This window comes from Octodon degus, unplaced genomic scaffold, assembly GCF_000260255.1.
Source record: "Octodon degus isolate 3935 unplaced genomic scaffold, OctDeg1.0 scaffold00162, whole genome shotgun sequence".
Classification (NCBI taxonomy): domain Eukaryota; kingdom Metazoa; phylum Chordata; class Mammalia; order Rodentia; family Octodontidae; genus Octodon; species Octodon degus.
The window spans coordinates 59,567-82,341 of record NW_004524738.1 but is presented as its reverse complement, the minus strand read 5'-3'; the positions used below and the strand labels follow the sequence as shown (position 1 = coordinate 82,341).

Below are 22,775 nucleotides of genomic sequence, written 5' to 3'. Positions count from 1 at the left end.
GCTCCTGATGCCAACACGGGGTCTGCTTCTTCCACACAACCCGCTGGCTCCAGCTGCATCACTGTCGCAGCCATGGGGCTAGTGGCGAGACATGGAACTGTCCATAAACCCAATTCCATCCTCCGCCTCTCCTCCCAGGAGCTGGCAGAGACTGGCATGTGGAAAGAGGGACTCCCCTATTTAGGATTTGAAAACAAATATCAGTAGTCCTGTGAGCCTTTAGTTAAGTTTTGCAAACCGACTATTTTGTATTTGCTGTCACCTCATTGGTACAAGTGGGAAGAGTGATTAAGCGAAGTGTACGAATTAGGTAATGTTAACGATTGCACCTGCAGATCAAGGACCTTTACATGCAAAATGTACTTGGAGATTCGTAATTTTCAACTTGGGCCCAGTTCAAGGGTCCAGACATAGATGCTCTGATATTTTCTTGGTTCCAGTCCTTCGGACGTGTCTACAGAGGTCTGGTCGTCTTTGCAGTCCATATTCATTGTCACTGAGCTGGGAATCGCTATGTGGTAAGCTAGCATGAGCCCTGCCATCAGAGCTTACGCTGTGTGACTCCCGCTCTCCAGGCATCTGGGACTCACCCAGCGGTGTGATGTCAGCTGAATTCAAAGGACTGGCACACGACAGCAACACCATGTCTGTAAAATAAGAAAGAATCCAGAAATAGAAAGTAATGCTTAAATTAACCAAATATTTTCACACAATCATGAACCACAGACACGTGTACGTGTAGCTAATAGTGTACCTGGTAAAATAGGTGCCCCTGTGTTTACATTACAAATATGTAGGCACAGTGATGCAAATTTTGCTTTTACTCAAATGTTAGCTAGTTTTGACTTCTCAAGGTCTTCATGCACTGATCACCAAGGCTATATAGTTCCAGTAACCAGTTATGCAAAGGGGTAGGTGTGTCAATTTGTGTTGGTCAGTAGTAGAAGAACCAGGATTGATAAACAGCCCAACAAAACTCAAAGACTGTGAGCACTCAATACACGCCTCACGTTCCTGCAGCTTCATGTCCACTCTGTGGCTACGCTGGCAGAGCTCTTTTCCATTCGTCTAAAGCTGGACACACATCTCATCTCCAGATTGTGTGTTTTAGAGAAAATCCTAAAGAATGGTGATTATTTGGGGGCCAACATCCTCATGGTCAGTTATAGGAGTGAAAACTCTGTCCAGATGCCCAAGTTTACCGACACAGGCAAATATTTGATCACTCTGTTGACAAATATGTGTATCACTTTTAGATAATATTTACAAACGTAAATTTTGAAAATTTCATTTTGTATGAATAAAATGTGGATATAAGAGGTAGCAAGATTTGGATGGGGCTTCTCCTACTGGAATTCTAGCCCAGAGGCTGGGTTCTCACTGTGGCCACTAACGAGGCAGAGGGCTGGTAAGTGGTAGGGTCAGGGGCGAAAGTGTGAGGTGTCTGCAGCTGCTGCCTCTGGAAGGGACCAGCACTGACCTCACACAGTGGGCTGCTCTTAAGGAGAAGGCAGTGTGAGGAGGAGAAGACACCTTCCACGCTCAGCCACCCCAGCTGCAGCTGGTTTCCTCCCCTCTTACATGCCACTTTCTGACCACAAGGATGGCTGACTTGCCAGAGGACAGGATGAAGGGCCTGCACAGTCTTGAACTCACAACCTCCAAAGTTAAGTGTAGCAAATCCATTTTCTTTATAATAAACTCAAATATTTTGCTATACAAAGAAAAGAAAGTCTCAGATGCATCTTTTTTTAATGTGTACTTTTAAATTGAAATATCCTTCAATAGAGTCATCAACAGTGAAGAGATTCTTATTAATTGAAATGAATTTCTCAACATATCTTCTTTTTTTTTTTGTATTTTAGGGGTCTATAAGGTGTTCAGGGTCTCACTACTAGATCGGACTCATAGTGATCTGTCTGTTTACAGCTTCCCAAGAGCTGGGATTACTGGTGTGCGCCACCACGCCCAGTCTCAATTGCCATCTCAGCATGCCCCGGAGGTGGGACTGGCATAGCAGACCCAGACATTGAACTCTCAGCCCCTGAACCTGCTTGCAGGTGCTTTAATCCACTGAGCTATTTGGCTGGCCCTCAACATAACTTGTTAGTCCTCCTCTAGTTCTCTTGCTGAATGCAGATGACCATCCAGTGGTCTAAGGTGATTCTGGGATTTGCTGTGTGTAAAACCTCTTTGATGGTGATGCAGATTTAACATTTTGGACAATTTGGTGTAAATGGAAAATAAGGATGCATTACATTAGGGTGATGGTGGTTTGTCTTTGTCAAGAAAATTGTGTTGTATCAAATTATTTTCATACATATCAAGACTTTTTTGACCTCTTCTTCACAATAGGACTTCATGACACTTGCCTCTTGTGACCTCACTTTCTGAATACATTCACAGCATACAAAAATATACTGTGGATCTATGACCCACCTGCACAGCTGTTAGCCGAGTAGACACTGGTGTAAGAGTCAAGAGGTAGGCCAAAGATCTGTACTTCAGAACACTCCTGGAATTAAGTTTTGTGATCTGTTTTTCCTACTCATTTTTACATCACAACGGTCAGTAGGGCTTTGGAGACACACAGTTGGAGGAGGAGGAGGATCTTCCATGATCTGCACACACCGTCAGGGAGAGAGGCAGGCAGAGAATCGCCTGTGTCCTTGTTCTGTAGGCTAAGGAGAGTACCAGTTCCCACACCTGGGTTTTCAAGGTCCATCTGGTGACCACATGGCTGGTGGGACCGTAATGTCCTAGCAGAGATGCTGTGGCTCCTGGGAGAGTGTCAGAGGACTTTGGATTTACAGTATCTGCTTTTCTGATCAATACAAAAATTTTACTCTAAGATTGCTATCTCCACTGTCATTAGCTTTATAAAAATAATTCCTGCTTGGAATTTAGGTTGCAGGTGCTCCTGAGCTCCCAGGGAAGGAGAAGCACTCAATGTAGAGTCTACTTTCATTTTTGTTGCTGTGTTTTTTCTTGGTTCTGCTTTATTTCTGAGGCAGGGCCTCACTGTGTAGCTCAGGCTGGTCATAAAGTCTTTAAGGAGCCCACACTTTGCATTGCGTTTGTGATAGCCCTGTCACATCAGCCTCCCTACTGCTGTGACTACAGGCTGATGCCACCAGGGCCATTCTGTGTTCTGTATTTGTTTATTCATTTGTCTCTTTCTTTCTTTTTTTTTTCATTTTTTTTTTTAATTGGTGGAACTGGGGATTGAACTCAGGCTCTTGTGCTTGCCAAGGAATCCCTTATTCCACTGAACCGTCTCCCAGGCCCTTACATATGTCTCTTTCACTATCAGACTTTTGGTCATTGAAATTCTTTAAATGCCCATTCTACATTATTTACTTCATATTTCTGCTTGTAGTAGCTACCATTGCTTGACTTTTGCGGGATGAATCTCAAGACTTCCTCCACTCCCCGCTCCTAAACTGTAATGATTTGTGCTCTTTGTTACATTCGAAGAGGAATCAGCACGTGTGTGTTCTTATAGCAGTGGAGGAAGCCACACAAGGAAGGGGCCAGGACGCAGTCTGACTCTTTCCTGATGACCTTGTAATGACCTTCAAATTCGGGTTGCAGCTAAAGAACACTCTTACCAAGTGCAGACACTAGGGAGAGTAACTGGGGCAGTGCAGACTCATACTTCTGCTTCTCTTGGAGGTTTGTGTCATGCCTTGTGTCACTGTGAGAGGCCAATCATAACTGTGTTGGCAGTAATAAGTGGCAGCATCTTCAGACTCCAGGCTGCTGATGGCAAGAGTGAAATCTGTCCCAGATCTACTGCCACTGAACCGCGAAGGCACCCCTGACTGTAAACTAGTTGCATAGTAGATGAGAAGCTTAGGAACTTGTCCTGTTTTCTGCTGATACCAGTGTAAAGCGGTGCCGATATTTTGGCTGGCTCGACAAGTGATGGAGACTCTTTCTCCTAAAGATGCAGACACTGAAGGAGCCTGGGTCAACTGGATGTCACCTCTGCCACCTGAGAAAGGAAGCATAAAGCATATATTTACATGATTAATCACAGTATAAAAAAACTCAAGAAGGATTCAGTAGTTTCTGACCATGCAGTGCTGAGAAAATTCCCAGGGCTGCCTCTCTTTACCTGGAAGCCAGAGCAGCAGGAGCCCCAGGAGCTGAGCGGGCACCCTCATGGCCATGCTGTGTCCTGCCTGGGACCGACTCCTGCCTGGGGTATGGGCAGCCTATGAAGAACTCTCTGGGCTGGGCTGGTTCTGGGCACATGCAAATCAGCAGGGCTGGGCGGGGTGGGCACAGCCACAGGCCTGACTTATCGCAGGGACTGCACAACTGTGGTGCCCCAGGTGTCCGACTGAGACTGCATCACTGGAGCTCTGTTTGCAATGAGTTTCCTCCCTTGGGAGCAGAGGACAAAGTCAGTCAGCTTTTCCCTTGAGTACACTTCTCTTTTCCTACCTTAGGCATGGATCACACTTTCTGTTATATTTCTGTATGCAGGAGGACCTGCTACACACAGTGCAGTTCTACAGAAACCATGGATTGATTATTTATAGGTTTCCTGCTTGTAGTACTTGTGAGGCTTTTTGTTTTTTAGAGGTACCAGGAATCGAACTCAGGACCTTGCCCTTGCCTGGCAAGAATTTATTCCACTGAGCTATCTCCCCAGCCCTTGTGGTACTTGTAGCTAATTTTGATAGCAGGAGTCTCCCCCATGCTAAGGCTCTCTGATAATCTTTATGTAGTGAGTGTCAAGAGGACTCTCCAGGACTGTAGTGAGGGGAGTGGGCGATTGTAGTTTCCATGACTTCTGACCACCAGAATGCACAAGTTGCAGTGCAATAAAAAGTAGATTGTGAAATGAAAGGAAAATTTACTTAAGAAGACTTCAGAGTTCCAGGGGCACATTAGAGTCACTAAGTTTCATTTCTGCTCCCTCGGCACTTTAGCGTCTCTCACACTATGAGGCGCTTTAGATGCAGCAATATTAACCTGGGGACGGCAGGACGCCATCACATGCAGGCTGCTTCATGAGGTTGCAGAAACCAGCAGGGACATGGCAGTCTGGTGAAATTGGCAGATGTAGGCAGGTATGGGAGGGGGTGGGAGGTCAGGAGGCAGTAACCAGGAAAATGCCCAGCAATGCTGATATTCAGAATAAGGAGAGAAATAAGAAAAAAATAGAGAGAGGACCATCACCAAATGGGTGGTACCTTTGGGAGGTTGTGAACTTTTCCTCTTCGGGGTTGAAGAAGAGAATCCCACTGCTAAGTAGGACCGTGGACTAGGCTAGCAGGGAGGTGGGCAGTGAGGGAGGGGGAGAGAGAGGTGGGTGCTGTGTCCCAAGCCGTGTGGGGACATTTCAGTCACTTCCCTCTGGATGCGCACACTGTGCATCCCAGGTGCTGGGCCGAGCAGCAGCCCAGTGTCAGGGTGGGCGGCACTACAGGGCAGAATCTGCATGACAGGGTCTTCTGCTCACTGAATGTGTGCCCCTCTTGTTTCTGCAGAGTGCCAGAGCAAGTGTCCTTTCCCCGACCTGTGTGCTGGGGGCAAACAAACCTTGACTTGGATAAATAGTAGCATATTTAGTAGAAATAAACTCAATAAACTATATCTGAGCTTATTTCTCAAGGGGACACAGCATGGCGGTGCCTCTGCTTGTTCCCTGTCCTTCTGACTCCTTCCTTGCTATGGGAAGCAGGGACACTAACCGGACCCACTGCGATTTCTGTCTCACTTTCCCCTCCCACAGAATCCCTTCAGTGAGGTTTTCCAGACTGTTTGGGTCATGGGAACCACATCCCAGTCAGCAGATTGGTCCACCATGGTTGAGGATAAGCTAAGTGTGATTTGATAGCTGAAGCCTCCAGGGAGGAGGTGGCTCACTGGGGGTGTGGTCTGGAAGCTCCTGTCCCCGCCCTCCCTTGATTACTCTCTGCTCCCTGCCTGCCAGGCCCCGAGCTGCTTCTCCTCTGCCAGGCTGCCCTCCCTAGAGCCAGCTGGCTCGGGGCTGAGACCTCTGCAACCTGGGAGCCCAAATGACCTTCTCTTCATTAAGCTGTGGGTGTCCAGGACTGTGTCTGAGATACAAGGACATGAATAGAGTAACACCCGTGGGCTAGGTGCCCTGAGTGAGGGCAATATCTCAAGGAGGGGCACTCAGAATGGGGGAGCATTCAGAGTATGCAGGCTTTTAGGCATCAGAAGTGATATTTGTTTAAAAATTTTGGAGAAAAAGATAATAAAATCATACTAAAGAATCATACATATTTGAAAAATGAGATCCTGGGATCATAGAAATTTCTTTCCAGAGACATGTGGTGACTTCACAGAAGGTGACAAAAGAGTTCAGGTGGCTAAGGCCTTCCCATAGCTAGCATCAGTGAGGTTCCCAGGTCTCACAGAAGCCCAGCCTTGTAAAAGTCTGTTTCCATCAGAAGTGAATGAATGAGGCAGTTGCTATAAATTCACAGGATGATGTGTGTCAGAGTCAAGGACATCTGTGGCTCAGGCTTCCTTGAGAGAGAGAGAAATGTGGAGTCAGGTGAGGAGGGCACAGGTGCCCAGGGGGGCGACACGCTCAGGACTGAGGGTGCTGGACTGAATTCAGGGTGCTGCGTGGACTCATCTGAGGTTTGAGCGCTTCCTATGCTGCACATTCTGCACACGGCACACAGTTTCCATTCCTAAGGCAGTGAGTGGGGAGTAAAGTGAAGCAGTGCGTCCAGCCCTGGGGACCTCAGCACTGAAACCACCCTGTGGAGCTCAGGCTCTGTGCTCAGTTGTCTTCCAAAATGGATGAAAGTAACCATCACTTTTCTCGCATTAAAATCAACCTCCACGCAGTAACAACCCCGCACCATGGGTGCTCCTCGGGCTTCTCACTGCTGGAAGCTGACCTGCACGTCCTACAGGAGGAGAGCAGTGTCTGACCCAGAGCTTCAGAGAATTCAGTCTCCGCAGCTGCTCCGTGTGGTTACACCATGGGGTATGGAGCTGGTGTCATAAAGCCTTCTGGTGTCATAAAGTTCCCATGGCAACTGGGAAGAAGAGCAGGGGAGTTGGGGGGCAGGGGCCACAGACCTGACTGGACCCCACGTCCTGCCTCCACCACTCATCCAGGCCGAATGAGTGCTACGCTGTATTAACACCCTAGGTGGCTGCCAATACTCGCCAATTCCATCCTGGAGGGAGAAGTTGGAAATGTCTTCATCCTGGATGGACAGGATAAGAATTAAGCATTTTATTTGGTGACAAATACCCTATGTGTATTTTTCTACCATTTGTGATCGCAGACACCTACCTGACCTGTAGTCACAGGCTCCCGGGAGAAAGATTTCTGCCTGTGGCTCATGAGAGATTGTGACTTGGGGCTGGGCCAACTGTGGTCTCAGGTTGGCCATGTTCTGATTTGTGGATGATTGCAAGATTCAAGCATGATGTGAGAGGATTCCTGAAGGGAAAAGGGTCCCAGTATTGTGACTCCTCATTGTGCCCCTAGAGGCAGGCTTTGCCCATTTTCTTTCCCAGTGTCACCATTGCTCTAAGTACACTGAAGTGGCGCTATATTGCACTGTCCTTCTCCTCGCTGACAGGCTTTGTCCACCTTTCCTGAGGAGCTGGAAGGGAGCTCATGGCAGTCCTACCTCTGCTACCAGGATTTAGGTGATCCTTGTGAGGAAAGATTAGCCTGATCTGTAGGTGTTCAGGCCCCACATGCCTGGTGTGTGGCAAACATGTAGCTTTTAGTCTGTCCCCTGTCTGGGTGAGGATCACACTGTCAGTTGTCTACTGTGCAGCGACTCGGGCTTCACTTCTTCCGTGTTAGGCTGCGAGGCGCTCGCTCTTCCTTGTGCGCTGTCTCCTCAGATGCCAAATGCTCTCCCTTTCACTGTGTGTGACTCAAGAGCTTGTTCTAGCCAAACCTCCCTGATGAGATCATTTTGAGCCTTTCCTGAGTGACCCTCGGCTGTGGACATGAGATCTGGTGGAAAACTAGAAATTATCTCTGTATTTCTAATATCCGAGAGCAGAAACCAGAATCCATGAACTCACCCTCTGGGGTAATAGTTGTTTATTCTTTGCTCTCTGTTATATATATTCTCTTTAAAAAATGTGAAAGTAAGAAGAGAAAAAGAAGAAAGTGATGAGCTATGAAAGGGACAATGACTCAGGAACAGTCTGATCCAGAGTTACCCTGGACTCCAGGGCATTTCTAGCCATCCTCAGAGCCTTCTCTGCCCTCACAGTGGTGCGCTTGCGCCCTCTCGTGGCCACGTGTGGAGAATCACGCTGCGGTGGTTCCTCTACCTGACAGCAGGGTCCTTCTTCCTGGCAGCACGTGCTTGTTTCTGACACTCTTTCACTCTGTCTTTGTTTGATCAAATTCAGCGAGCACAAGTGGGTTCAGCCATGGACCGCTACTGTGGGTACATCAGTGTGTCACATGTGCTCATCATTAAATGTTAATAGTTTGTTGATAAAAATAGTTTAGAAAAACTTTAGAAATGAAACAGAATGTCACTAAACAAAACAATAGGAATTCAATAATGGTTGTTACATTGCATGATGATGTCTTCAAAGTGTTTTATTAGTTTACCCGAGATAAGATTACAAAATTGGTGAACAGAAAATGATATAAAATCTTAAAAAGGAGAAGAAAAAAGTGTAAACATTAACTGCTCCTTTAAATAGACCAGTAAGAATTCAGCAGTATAATCATTCAAGTTATCATATGTATATATTCCTTTTGCCTTCTTTCTTTCTTCTGTCCTTTTCCTCATGCCAGTTGTTCTTTTCATTTCAACAGTGTCTTTCCCTTCCACAGCATCTATTGGGCCTCTCAGGTTGTACTTACTCTTTCAGCTTCTTACCGCAGCGAGCCGGTAGCACATTTGCACACGTGGGCTTGGTTTATTTCACTTATGAGTGTCATCTCTAGTTGCATCCATCTATCTCTACAAGCCTCAACTTGTTCTTTTCTTACAGCTGAGTAATACTCCATTGTATAAATATTCCACATCTTTTTATCCCTTCCTCAGTTCATGGTTGTCCCCAGGACTTAGCTATGACAAATTGTGCTGCCATAAACATGGGTGTGCATATGTGCCCTGTCATGATGTTTTGAGTTCATTTGGAAAAATACCTAGGAAGGCAATAGCTGGGCTGAGTGCAGCCTCCAGTTCTAGGTTTCCGAGGAATCTGCACACAGGTTCTCCCCTGTCCTGTGTAATTCCGAACCCTGATGAGATTTTCCTGTTCGTTGCTCTCTAGTTCCCAGTTCAAGGATGATAGATTCATTGTGCTTAATTTTTTTTTCAAAATCAGTCATTTCTTGTGTGCACTAAGTTTTGTTGCTTAGTTTCAGTCCTTTTCTTCACAGCTTGATGAAAACATTCTGGGATGTCACGGAATTACACAATGGAGGAGGCAGAGACAGATACCCAATAGGATGATTATCACAAACAACTACAGGACAAAAAAGATTTAATGTTCCTGAATGTTTTTGAAACCCGAAGCATAACACAGTGATGCTGTGTGCCAGGACCCTGAACCTCAACACCGGGCGCTGTCTCGACTGTGAGCCCAAACGTCTATGAGCATAAATGAGGCCTTGTTGGTGTCCCTGCTGTCACACAGCTCATCTGCTTCTTATTTATGCCAGTGCAGGTTTACCGTAAGCCACACATAATTCCCCAGATTTCCTTTGAAAATGCCCTTGGCTTTGAGCTACATTGGACATAACACAAGCCTCACCAAAATATCCTAAGACTGGGCTCTCTCCTGACTGGTGCCTGTATGGCCTCAATAAAATTTAATTTAGAGAAATCAAGCACCCCCAACTTTGTCCTGTGAAACCGCACACATTTTCCATACCTGGAATTTGTCAGCCTGCTTGGGATGCACCAAGAGGACAGAGATACATTTCACCCTGGAACACGCCTTCAGCACTCAGGCTGGCTCAACGTCAACTCCTCCATTTGGTCTTCTCAGGAAAGTGTCGTGCCTGCAGGTTGATTTAGGAGGCACGGACACCCTCTTATGTCTTGCCCAAATGAGTTTCAACTGGAAATGTTTGGGAAACCAATGAAATTGTTTCCTTTAACATATGTAGAACCCTGTGTCTAGCAGTTAGAGTACTGCTGCAGCATGATGCTTAGTGCATGGGGGGTGGAGCGCGCCTTCACATGAGTAGGCCACAACTGTCAATGAGGATGCGACTATTTATATTATTTCTTTGGGTGAAATCTTAGTTCTCTTTTCTCTTCATTTTCTGCTCTCAGAACAATTTTTTTCTAAGAAGAAAGTTTCAGGCCAGTTATAGTTTCATTCTTTTGCATATCTGTTTTACTTTAGAATTAATAGTATATTTGATCATGTGCTATAAAAATTATTTCTCAGAACCAAAGGCCGCTACAGTACAGAGAAGCCTGCAAAGTGCTCATGGAAGCAGTGTGAAATCTTGAAGCAAAGGAGCCCAGGGAGACTCCAGCTGCAGGGCTTGAGCCTCACCACCCGGCCAGGTGCGTTGGGAGACGCATGGTGCAGGCTGCAGCAGCGGGAGGAGCTGCCTGGTCCTGCTGCCCCCTCTGTGCACTGTACTCTGGGTGTCCTGAAAGGCTGATGCCCTCACCTGCCCTGTGACACTGAGGATTCCAGGGATGTCATTCCTTTTGCTAAGCTGGATGTGTAGATGAACAGAAAGATGTCGCCTAACCCTACAAATTTTCACAAACATGCTTGTGCATTTCTGTTGAGAATATAAATCAGTAAATCCAGGTTGAAAGCAGCGTAGGGCTTCCTCAGAACACTCAGAGCACAAAATCTACAGCAGCTCTGTGGTCCAATCGTCCCACTGCTGGGTGTTTTCCAAAGGAAGTGAAGTCAGCATGCACAACACATGGCTGCGTGCAGTCCGTGGCTTGGCTGGAGCATTATTCACAGTAGTAAGAAATAAAATCAGCCTGGTTTTCCATTAATAGTTAAGCAGATTAAACAACCATGATATATAGACACAGGGGGTTATCATTTGTTCATAAAAGAGAATAAAATTCTGACTTTGAAGGAAAAGATGCTCCAGTAAAGGGAATCATGTTAAATGAAATAAGCCAAAGAAAGACAACTATGACATTTCTAATTTCATATGTTGTCTTTTGTTTTTAGTTGTTCCTGGGACAAAATAGCAATATCCACAAGTTAAAAGAGGAAGAGTTTACTTTCGCTCATAATGAGTAGAGGCTTCCCACTGCGCGGCCTCACAAGGGAGAAACACCTCCCGGAAAGGAAGGTGGGCAGCAGAACCACCACCTTCTTCATATCTATTGCACTCAAGCACTAAACCCATTGCCTGGCTGCACTGTCACTCCAGAAGTGGTTTTTGCTTCCACTAAACCCACAACCCCCACCCAGAATGGTGATAAACCAGGCAGTGGGCTGAGCTAGTGTCACACACCCACTCCAACAACCCCACCTAGGAGAGCGGGAAGCTTTGAAGGGACGATTAGATGTGAGCTGAGCACATATGGAAACTGAAGTGGAAAATAGCTACACTGTATATAGTCCAAGTAGGATTAGGGACTATGAAAGGTGAGAGGAGAAGCAAAGAGGGGAAAGAGAAGAGGAGAGAGAGGAGAAAGGCAGGAGAGGGTAGAAAATAGATACGTGCACATGAAGGCCTCATGGTGTATGCATGCTTAGAAATATACGGAATCCCCTTAATTTATGCAAATTATATGTGTTTACAATAACTAGGATTTGAAAAACAATTATCAGTAGCCACAGGAGCCTTCGGTTAGTTTGAAAATCTTATTATTTTTATTGTTGCCATCCCACACTGTCCATCTGGGAAAAGCAATTGAAGTATACCTAGTGGGTATTGTAAACAATCAATATAATGTTATATATTTACTACTTAAATGCAAAATTTCCTTGGAGATTGATAATTGTCCACTTTGGCTCAGTTTGAAGGGTCTGGTCACAGCGTCTCCAACACTTTCTCGTCTCCAGGCCTTCTGATGTTTCTGCAGCATGTGACGATTGCTCACCGTCAGTGTCGATGTCACTGAATTGCACATTGCCCTCAGCCAAGGTGCTGAGCTGTGACATCCTTTCTGTGAGGACAGCTGTGATTGTGACGTTATGACAGCTGGAGTGCACAGATTTTGTCTTTCGCTCTAAGTAAGTTCTTTGGATGACAGCGGCATGGTGTGGAGTACCCTAGCTCTGAGCAAAACACAGAGCAAATGCCAAAGGGCGCTGAGTAAGACACATGGTGTGCAAGGAATAATTACGCCCATCAGAGAGGACCTCCTGCTTCCACATGCTGCCCTTGGTTCACAGTAATTCCCTTGGTAACTATTGCTAGGGGGATCTCCTCCCTGACACAGGGCAAAGCCTACGTGTAGTAAGCACAGGATGTTCATCTTTACAAGTCAGACGGCTTAAAGTGTATTGCCCACACCCCCCTCAGTTCCATGTAATTGTAGAGTGCCTGCGTGGACTTCCATGTCTGGTAGCCTTGCACTTCCTCATGGGCTCCTGGAATGTTTGGCAATGGGGAATAACCGACCTCCAGGTGTTGTGTCATCGTAACTACTGGGGACATCTTGTTCAGTGATGTGCTTTACATTGGAATTTTACTGGGAAGCCTTTTTTTTGCCAAATTTGTGCCATATAAAAAGTGCACTTATAGCAGCGACCCAACTGTTTTATGGGTTTTAAATCTTTAACCTTTTCATTCAGAGAGATTGCTTCTATGTGTTTTACCGCAGACTGGTGCCCCGGGATATGTTGGAATGCAACTTCCGGTGTGAGATTCTGCATGAATCATGCAATTCCCTCTTATTTTTCATTTAGCGCCTGACTTCAGGACATCACGGGATATGATCGGGTATCCACAGATAATAAATGGAGACAGATTGGAGCATACTGGGGTGCCACTTCCTAGCGGGAATCAACTGAGGCAGGATGACAGAGGCCAACGTGGGCAGTAAGGTATCAAACCCAACGTCACCCGCATTCTGACAGGAAGTTTCTCACGCCCACTTTCCCTCTACACACTGTGGTGGAGCTGAATGAGGAGGGGTGAGTGTGTGAGATTTCAAAGTCTACAGAGGCTTAGTGCTTACAGAAATTGGTAGGTAGACAGAGCATCAGAGGGGAGGGTCGGAACGTCCCAAGCAGAGCTGCTCCAGGCAAGGGGCAGAGTCATGAGCTGCTCATGCCTTCTCCCACAGCCTTAATCCACAGGGGGAGGCCATTCTGCAGTGCTACTGGGAGCTGGGTGAGGACGCAGACACTCCCTACCTAGTCTCAGCTGCTCTGCCACCTCAGGCCAGTGAAACATGTCTGATTTTAATTCACTGCATTACAACCTTTCTCCCTGCAGTCCCTCAGTAGCTTCTCTTTGGTTCACTGGGCTCCAAATGACTCTCCAGGGAGAACGCTCAGGTGTCAGACACTTTCCTTTCTTTAACCACGTGCTTCATACTCTGGACTTCTGGGGCTGTGGAGAGGGAAAGGCCATGACAGTGCAGAAGAGGATCCCTGACCCTCTACCAAATCCTCTAGGGACCTTCAATGCCTGGCTGCATGTAGAAAACATTTTCAGCAGGTGGAGACCCCAGGAGGAGCAGCTGGGGCCGCCCAGCCTCACACTTCTGCTTCCCTGGGAGGTTTTTGCTGTGGCTCATATCACTGTGGGAGGGCTCTGATAGTATTGCAGACAGTAATAAGTGGCAGAATCTTGAGCCTGCAGGTCGCTGATGCTGGGAGTGTAATCTGTCCCAGACCCACTGCCGCTGAATCTTGGTGGGACCCCTGATGCCAAACTGCTTGCAGCATAGATCAGGAGCCTAGGAGAGTCCTCTGGTTTCTGCTGATACCAACTTAAAAAGCCCTGAATGTCCTCACTGGCTCTGCAGGAGATGGTGATTCTGTTTCCAAGAGATGCAGACAGGGAAGGTGGAGACTGGATCATCTGGATGTCACAGTTCACACCTGACGTGGGAAACAGAAACACGAAGATCCACAAAATCAATCAGGCTTTAAAAATCCTCTCTCAAATGCCAGGAAGGACTGGCCACACTGGGCTGAGAAAATTCCCAGGGCTGCCCCCCCTTACCTGGCAGCCAGAGCAGCAGGAGCCCCAGGAACTGCGCAGAGACCCTCATGGCCATGCTGTGTCCTGAGTGGGACTGACTCCTGTGCAGGGTGAGAGCAGATTAATAAGTCTTCAAGGCAGAGGGCTGTGAGGTCTGGCATGCAAATCAGCAGGGGCTGAGGGGGGCTGAGCCCAGCTGCAGGGCTGCATGATCTCAGTAGATCAGGATGGGCTGAGGGACCACGACCCAGGCAGGACCAGCAGGATCAGGGTTGCTGCAGAGACTGTTTCTGATGGGAGCCAGCAGGCAGAGGCCCAGCACGCAGCAGAGTGGTAAGCAAGGCCCTGCACCCCTCCTGGCCCTGCGCTCGCATCTGTCCTGGTTCTCACAGTTCTATGGCACTGAGCCGTGGGATGGAGTAATGAACAAAGCAGGAGGGCTCAATATATTGCGGCTAAAATGTAACATGTAAATGAAGATAATAACATTTTTAACCTCTTTGAAGTGGCTCAGATGTCACTGAATATTGAACAGAGGAGTTTAGAATGTCTTTGTAGAATGGAAGTAAATGAGTCTTCATCCCCTTCCTGCCCAGGATCTGCAAATATGCACAGACGCACAATACTACATGTGTTCTCAGTGAGATCTAGGGACTTCCAAGTTCCTTCCTATTAAATATCTTTTTGAATAAACAAGAGGTTTTTTTTTTTTTTTTTTTTTTTTTAAGAGTTTAGAGTTTGTGTGAGACAGACACTGGATCCACGAATAAGCACTCTTCAGGGTATAGGAGAAATCAGAATTTCAGTAGCATTTTGAAGATGGTAGGAGAGATTCAGTCTTTGAGGGTTTAATGTTGTGTCTCTGTCATCAAAAACCTTTCTTCCTGCTGTAGCCAGTGGAAGTGCACCTCTTGTGCCCCTCTAGCAAGATGTTCTGCTCTTGGATTAACTGGGTGGTTCTGGCCCTTAGTCTCTCTGCAGGGACTTCAGCCTCAGAATTTCACCCCAGGCCAGTATGCCAGGCCTGGGCTGGGTCTGGAGGGGTCCCGAGAGCACAGAGGCAATTTTCACTCATGCTGCAGGCTTGGGCTGGCTCTGGAGGGGTAGAGGGGTCCCAAGAGTGTGGTGGAAGGTCTCACTCACGTGTCTGGCCTGGGCTTGGTCCGGAGAGGTCCAGTGGGCTCAGGGGAGCACAGAAGCTCTCCTACACACTCACCAGGCCTGGGCTTGGGCTGGGTCTGGTAAATATCTTTTTGAATAATTTACAACAGTTTAGAGCTTTTATGAATTTTTTTTTTTTTTGGCAGAACTGGGGATCGAACTCAGGCCTTTGAGCTTGCCAGGCAAGCGCTTATTCTACTGAGCTATCTCCCTGGCCCCTTAGAGCTTTTATGAGACAGACACTGGATCAGCGAATAAACACTCATCAGAATATAGGGGAATCAGAATTTTGGTAGCATTTTGAAAACGGAGAAGAGTTTCAGTCTTTGAGGGTTTAATGCTGTGCCTCTGTCATCAGAATCTTTCACTTTTTGCCTTAACACTTCGTGTCCTGAGTTGGGCTTCAATATCTCTTAGCATCAAAAGTTAAATAAGTATTCCTGGGAGAACACTGGGCCAAACTCATTATCATTCGGTTCCTCAGGGGCGCCCAAATCACCCGTGACCGCTGTGCTGGCTCTTCCCCCTTCGTTAGTCGTCTTCTCAGCTGCTCCCACGTGGCTCACTCCCTCCTCTCTTGTATTCTAGGCGAGGCTCCTGCTCCTTGCCACGTGTGCTGTGGGGTCCCCAATGAACCAAAGCGCCCTGGGCCTGCGCTGCCTCCACCTCCCTTAATCCACACGGCCACCTCGCCCTGACAGCACGCGGTGCTCCATCTTCAGAGCTGCAGCCTTTCATCTCCAGCACCCGCTTGCTCGTGACTGACGCTGGGTTCGGACTCCGCTTCTCGGCTCTGTGGAAGCTTCTAGCTCACAGGCTGAGCCTGTCGAAGACCAGAAAGAACTAGTAATTATTCAGAAAATGGCAGGTGGGTGCTCGCTTAGGCAGCACATCTACTAAAATTGGAACGAGACAGAGAAGATTAGCACGGCCCCCGCACAAGGACGACGCGCAAATTCGTGAAGCGGTCCATATTACATAAAAAGAAAAAAGGCAGATGGGGCAGACGGGGCCCTTGAGAACAGCCTCAGCAGAAATGAGAACCCTGAGACTGGAGGAGAGCCTCAGGCTCTCAGGGGCTCCCTGCTGGTAAGGGGCGGGGTCTCTTGGGGTTCCCAGTCTTCTTAATACCAAGCCTGTGGGCTTCATTTGTTATGCGTTCGCTCGCCATCTAATGGCCGATTTGGGACACAGCAATTAATAGAACTATCCGTTTGAGTCCCCATCACTTGTTTGGTTTTCAAACACACTTTCATGAGTCCCATAACATTTCAACCATCTCCAGTTCATACTGTTTGAGAGAAAAATGCACTCCTTTCTTCAATCACTTGTCCAGATATTCAGGACAAAATACGAGCAGTTTACTCGACATCCTGAAAAATGGTACTCTTAAGATAGACACAACTCTCGGGTATGTGATCCCCACGGCAGCCTCAAGGTGCAGTTGGGCAAGTGTGTGGGCCCTGAGCACCCCAGCCAGGGACGAGGGTCGGCATGGAGGTTCTGTGGGCTCCAGTTCCGGACCTGTGAACACGGCCTCATCCTTCCCATCCCCAAGCGCCATGCAAGTCTGAGTGGGAGAAACCAGCTCAGGCCAGCTCCTGTGTGGAGCTCCATGCTCGGTAGGAGGGATGTGGAGAAGGGTGGGGCAGCTGAGGCATGAGAAGGTTCCAGATGTGCCGAGCTTGCTGAGTCCTGCCCTCTGCCTGCCTCATCCCAGCCTGCAGTGCGGTGAGGAGGGGTGGAGCTGCCTCTGAAATTCAGAGAGTAACCCTGCTTCACAAATGCCACCTGTTTCCAGTGTGTTCTTAACCAACAGATCCTGGAGGACCCTGTGACAGCACCTGTGAGGCAACAGCTGCTTTGACATTTTAATGAAATGCAAAGTGTGTGGAGGCAGAGTTATGCAAGCGCAGCTAGGGGACATGGAAGGCCAGAGGCAGTCCGAGATCTCTTCCTGGCCAAGCGCATCACTGCATGAGCCGATGCTTCTGTCATCATATGACAGTAATGTCTGCTTGGATGGGAGAAAGCCTCTCCAGCTGGAATTTAAGGGAGGACAGTTTTCCTTCCCCAAGAGGATTCGGGTGGTTCAGTTCCTACCTGAGTGGCTCTGAGAAGGAAGTGGCCTGGTGAAAGGTGTGGGGGAGGAAGGTGTTTATGCTGAGGGAGCCCAGAGTCGGAGAGAGAAGGGGAGATTCAGGGCAGGCATGCAGCCTACTGGGTCGCAACTGCAGTGACTCAGAACCCCTCCTGCAGGCTTCTCACTCCAACCTCACAGCACTCATAGCTCTGAATGGGTTATCCCCTCAGAGTATAATGCCCATGGGACCCAGCAGACTTCCTGATGCCCTGCACTTTGGGAAAGTTTTCTTTCTTGTTTTATTTTATTTTAAAGAATAAAAACAAAAGCAAAGACAAATAGCAAAAACAGGGGTCAGGGAGATGGCTCAGTGGAATAAGCACTTCCCTGGCAAGTGCAAGGGCCTGAGTTCAATCCCTGGTTCTGAAAAAAAAAAAAAAGGAAAAAACAAAGGGAGAAACACAATAACATACAACAATACATATGGCACATATTTTCAAAGCAAAATTAGCAAATTAATAATGTTTTTTACATTACATATTTTTATCATCAAATCTTTACTCAGATTAACAGATACGGGTTTGCAAGTGTGGACAAATAATTGAACATTCACACTTGCTTTCAAGAGATCTTAATAATTTTTTTCTTAACCTTTTTACTTTATTATTTTTCAATTTATTTTTAAGAGAGTGTTATAATAGTAATTGATAAGACATTAGAAATGGATTGGTGGTCCCATTCAAACCAGCTGAAAGAATAAATAAAATCTGAAAAGTATGCTAGATATAGTAAAATGGAAATAAACTGAAGATAAGGAATAAATGGAGAAGATGAGGGAAAGGAGAAAGGAAAGGACAAAAGGAAAGGGAAAATCATGAAAGTGTATATACAAGATGGACGAGATGATATTATCACTGATTTCCATAAGTGCTTCGAAAATAGTAGTTCATGTTTAAAACTTTCACGTTGGCTAACTCCATATGCTAATATCTGCCATCTGAACAACAACGCTGAAGACAACAATATACTATAAGAAGCCACGGTTGGGGGTGTTTGATTTCTAAAGCCTAACGCATCACCATGTTACTGCATGCCATGAACCTATAAATGGGTAGATGCTGGGGGGACAGAGAGAGGAAGAGTCGACTTCTGATGCTGGCGAGAGGGGCTCCCTACATAGCAGGGCCTTGGCTCCACGCAGCTGAAGCCAAATTGCAGGGCTAAGGAGTTCTGTTGGGAGCCAGGACAAACAGACCAGCATCCTAAGGGCAAATGAGAAAGGGGAGGAAGACGGAAGAGAAATGGAACTCAATATTATGCACAGATAAGCCCAAGCTTGCAGGATGGTTTCAGAGTTGGCCCACCAGTCACTGGAACACTGTGATTTTACTGGTGCCTCAGATATGTGCCATTTAGTTAATGACAAACTTCATTGCATATTGAAGCTAACTTTATTGTATTCTTTTATGTAATGTTTCTTTGATTGTTTAAAAGATTTAATTTCCCTAAGTACCCCAAAGACAATGTGCGGATACGGAAGTACTGCATTAGTCAGCTTCGTCACCATCAGTATTCATAGCTGCGTCTACAAAATAAGTAGGCATTTATCATCGTGTTCATGGATGCTCCTGTGAGCATCATTTCCTAGATCGATCCGGGGTAGACTTCCTTGGATCTTGCTGGGACACCAAGGTGGTTTTCACACTATAAATTGAGCTTGAGCTGCACCCAGCACCCGAGGGCTGAGATAACCAGGACAGAGTCTCTGGCAATGTGAGGCGTGAGAGAAATCCTGCAGCCACTGCTGTGGTCAGGTTCCCTCCAATGTTCTTGAACACAGACGCATCACATTTCGAGGCTCTCTTCTGATTTGATGATTCTCAATGATTCTAAACTCCTTTGTTCCCATTAGTTATGAAAGAATTTGATAAGACCATGAAAATAATTGTGCTTTTCAACATTTAGCCCATGTATATGTTCAAAATACAATTTGACATTCAGAGTAAAAGTGCCATGTATTTTCAGCATGTCCCCCTAAATGCAAATTTTCTTAAATGTCCCCACCAAGGCAACAATTTCTGTAGCTGAAGTAAAAACCCACCGCAATGCAGCCTCTTCAGCCTTCCATAGAACCTGACTCCTTTCACTACCCGAGAAGCATCTGTCCTTCCTGATTCATGAGGTGACCTGGTGACCATGGTGATGCGTCTAGCAATGGGAGACTTGCTCTGCAGCAAAATCCATATGTTTGGAAAGCCACTGAAACTAAGAAAGACAATTGTTAAAAATGTTTACTTCGCTTTGAGTACTATTTTTTTTCATTTTTATTCTTTTTTGTACTGTGTTGCTGCTGTTTACTTTTGTCAAGGAAGATTTGTCAAGAAGGTTAGAATTCAAACTTCATCTACAAATCTCCCCATATTTCTTTTCCTCCTCTCTTATTTTCACTTTAGTCTATGACTTTATGAAACAGTCTGATATGATATTGCATTCACAGCTAATAAATTGAAATAAATTCCAGCGTATTTTTAGGCCCTCTCTAAAGCTAGAAAAAAAATCCTGAGATATGGGGCAAAGCTGACATTCCTGACAGTGCCCTATCAACAGTTTCACCATCGCTGAGATAAAATAAAGTTTTCAGAAACACTTGTGTCTCCATGCTTAGCTGTAGAGAAGACCATGAAGCAATAATCCTCTGAGATTTGAAAGAAAGGAGAGGGCTTAGGATATCTAAGTTTCAGCAGGCCCGTGTAAGAGCAAAGGTGAGAGCTGAAGATTTTTATGGAGGGCTGATTTGGACAAATGATAAATCAGAATTGTGATCCTGGGCTCTCTCTTCAGGACAGATTCCCATATGGCTGAGGGTCCTTTGCGTGATGCCTGGCACTCCCAGTGGAGCGACAGAGAGGATCCTATTTGCAGCATCCACTTCTTTCATGACCTCAGGAGGGCAAAAATGGTTGAAAAGATTGTAAATCTCCATACTAAAGCAATTTCCCCTTGGAGTAAGTTCAACACTTTTTTACTTGATGAGTTCCAAAGGATGACACAATACAAAAACTAGATATAATAACCGTTCTTCTGTTGAGAAAGGCATTAACACTCTGGTTTGATAAGACCCAAAAGGAGGAGAGACATTAATTATTCAGAGGACAATTTCATGTCTCTTTATTCCAAATTGTCCAGTGACTCTGAAATCTTGGCTGTGTCTAGGAAATATTTTCAGCAGTTGGGGTCCCAGGAGGAGCATCTGGGGCTGCCCAGCCTCCTAGTTCTGCTTCTTTCAAAGGTTTTTGTTATGGCTCGAATCACAGTGGGCGGTGTTGTACTGTACTGGAAACAGTAGTAAGTGGCAGAGTCTTCAGCCTTCAGGTTACAGATGGTGAGAGTGTATATTGTCCCATGTGCAAAGACACTGAACTTTGATGAGGTTGTAAGGTCAATATGCTTAGAATTATAGATCAGGTGAAGAGAGTCACCTGGTTTCTGTTGGTACCACTTAAGTTATCACTGGCCTCCTGACTGGCCTGGCACCTGATGGTTACTCTACCTCCTAAGAGACTGACAGAAGAGCATGGAGACTGGGTCATCACGATGTCACAGTGCACACCTGACATGGGAAACATAAACACAATCAACCACATTTTCAGAAAACTTCTCTGGAGAGGCAAGAAATAAAGAACACATGGTGCTGAGCAAATCCCCAGCGCTGCCCTCCTTACCTGAGAACCAGAGCAGCAGGAGCCCCAGGAGCTGAGCAGGGACCCTCATGCCCATGCTGTGTTCTGACTGCCTCTTACTCTTGCCCAGATCGTGACAGCTTGTTAAGAAGTCCCTCCTGCTGTGCTCTGGGGACATGCAAATCAGCAGGTGGTGGGCTGGGCTGGGCTTAGCTGCAGGGCTGGCTCACTGCGGTCACCAGGAAGGCAAAAGACCCAGGACTTGGGCAAGAGGAGGCTGGATGCAATGTGTTGCTAAGACTATGTTTCTCCCAGGACCCACAGGGCAAAATCCATTTGCCTCAGTACTGAAATGTGTTATGCTGAGCTGTCCACATGTTTATGCACATAACTTGTCCTGCTAGTCACCAATATTCTATGGTTATGAACTTTGGACGTGGGAGCAATTAAGGGAACCATGAGACTATACAATGGCTATGATGTAAAAAGAAAAAGCGACAATAATAAAATTTCTATGCTCTTTGAACTGGTCTCATTTTTTTTCTTGAGGATACAACATGGCTAACATGCCCAGGAAAGACACCATCAATTACATATTCTAACTCTCCTTGTTAGGGCTGGCCAAATAGTTCAGCAGATTAAAGCAACTGCAAGAGGTACAGGGGCCAGGGGTTCAATCCCCAGGCCTGCTGTGCTGGTCCAATCCCCAGGACACTCTGAGAGGGCAGTTGAGACTCGGCCTGGTAGCACACCGGTGATCCTCGTTCTTGGGAGGCTGTGAACAGGCAAATCACCATGAGTCTGATCTAGTAGTGAGAACCTGAACACCCTGTAGACCCTTCCCTAAAATACAAACAAATAAAAATGAAAATAACTCTCCTTGTTATTTTATCCATGACCATATGTACATGCATACACTTACTCACGCATGCACAGCAACCCTGAGAAACATGGTACTGCCTAGGCTCTTGATGAGGGAAAGGCCATCCCAATTGATGTGCTCTTAAACACCTCCCCTGGGGAATTTCCAGTAATTTGGAAACCAATGCAAGAAGGTGTATAGGGGCTCCAAGCCATGATGGGAAATCCGAATGTTCCAGTGTTTAGAATTGGTCTAGCCGTTTGGTGATACCAGAAAATGCTTTCTCTGTTTTCCTGCTTTTGCCTATCAGTACATAAACTCTACAGGCATGGCCTTACTGCCTTCTTTACTCTAGATGGTTGCAGTGTTTCTAAGGATCAACCATTCTAACAACTAGAGGAAGGGAAAAAGCAGAGCAAATCTCTTTGCCACCTCTTTTCAGAAGATCTCAAATTTTTCCTGGCATCTTTCCAATCTTCCCACTCCTCTTCAATCTCATCTTTCAGCTGATCACCTGTGTCCCACAATTATGCATTAGCCTTCTCACTGAAGAAGATTCGTGTTTCATTATGCATGGCAAGAAGATTGTAGTTAATTAACTAAACACAAAGTGGGATTCTTCTTAGGTTGGTATTTAACAATAATATTTTTTAACATGGCTTTGCTTATGTTTTAAGTGAAACTGGTGGAAACCTCTGAAGAAAACTTTATATGTTTAGGTTGAAATAAGCCTGGACTTGAGAATGAGGCAAAGGCAGATTTCGAGTTATCTGTGTGACAGTGCTGGTTTCAGCAAATGTGGATCTCAACCTTCTGGCCCTGGTGTCAAGGAGTGATGTGGAAGAGAGGCCTCATGCCAGGCTGAGGTCAGGCTTGCACTGCAGGGAGCTG

At 46.3% G+C, this 22,775-nt stretch overlaps 1 non-coding gene and 1 gene segment (V, D, J or C); one reads left to right on the top strand and one right to left on the bottom strand.

The window, feature by feature from the left end:
• Positions 1-13,684: 13,684 nt before the first annotated feature.
• LOC101583206 lies at positions 13,685-14,180 on the bottom strand. The segment is given in 2 exon segments: positions 13,685-13,995; positions 14,120-14,180. Coding segments are annotated over 2 exon segments (366 nt in total).
• Positions 14,181-16,131: 1,951 nt separating this feature from the next.
• LOC111813062 lies at positions 16,132-16,238 on the top strand. Its single transcript, XR_002818398.1, has one exon. It is a non-coding gene; the product is annotated as a U6 spliceosomal RNA (small nuclear RNA).
• Positions 16,239-22,775: the final 6,537 nt, after the last annotated feature.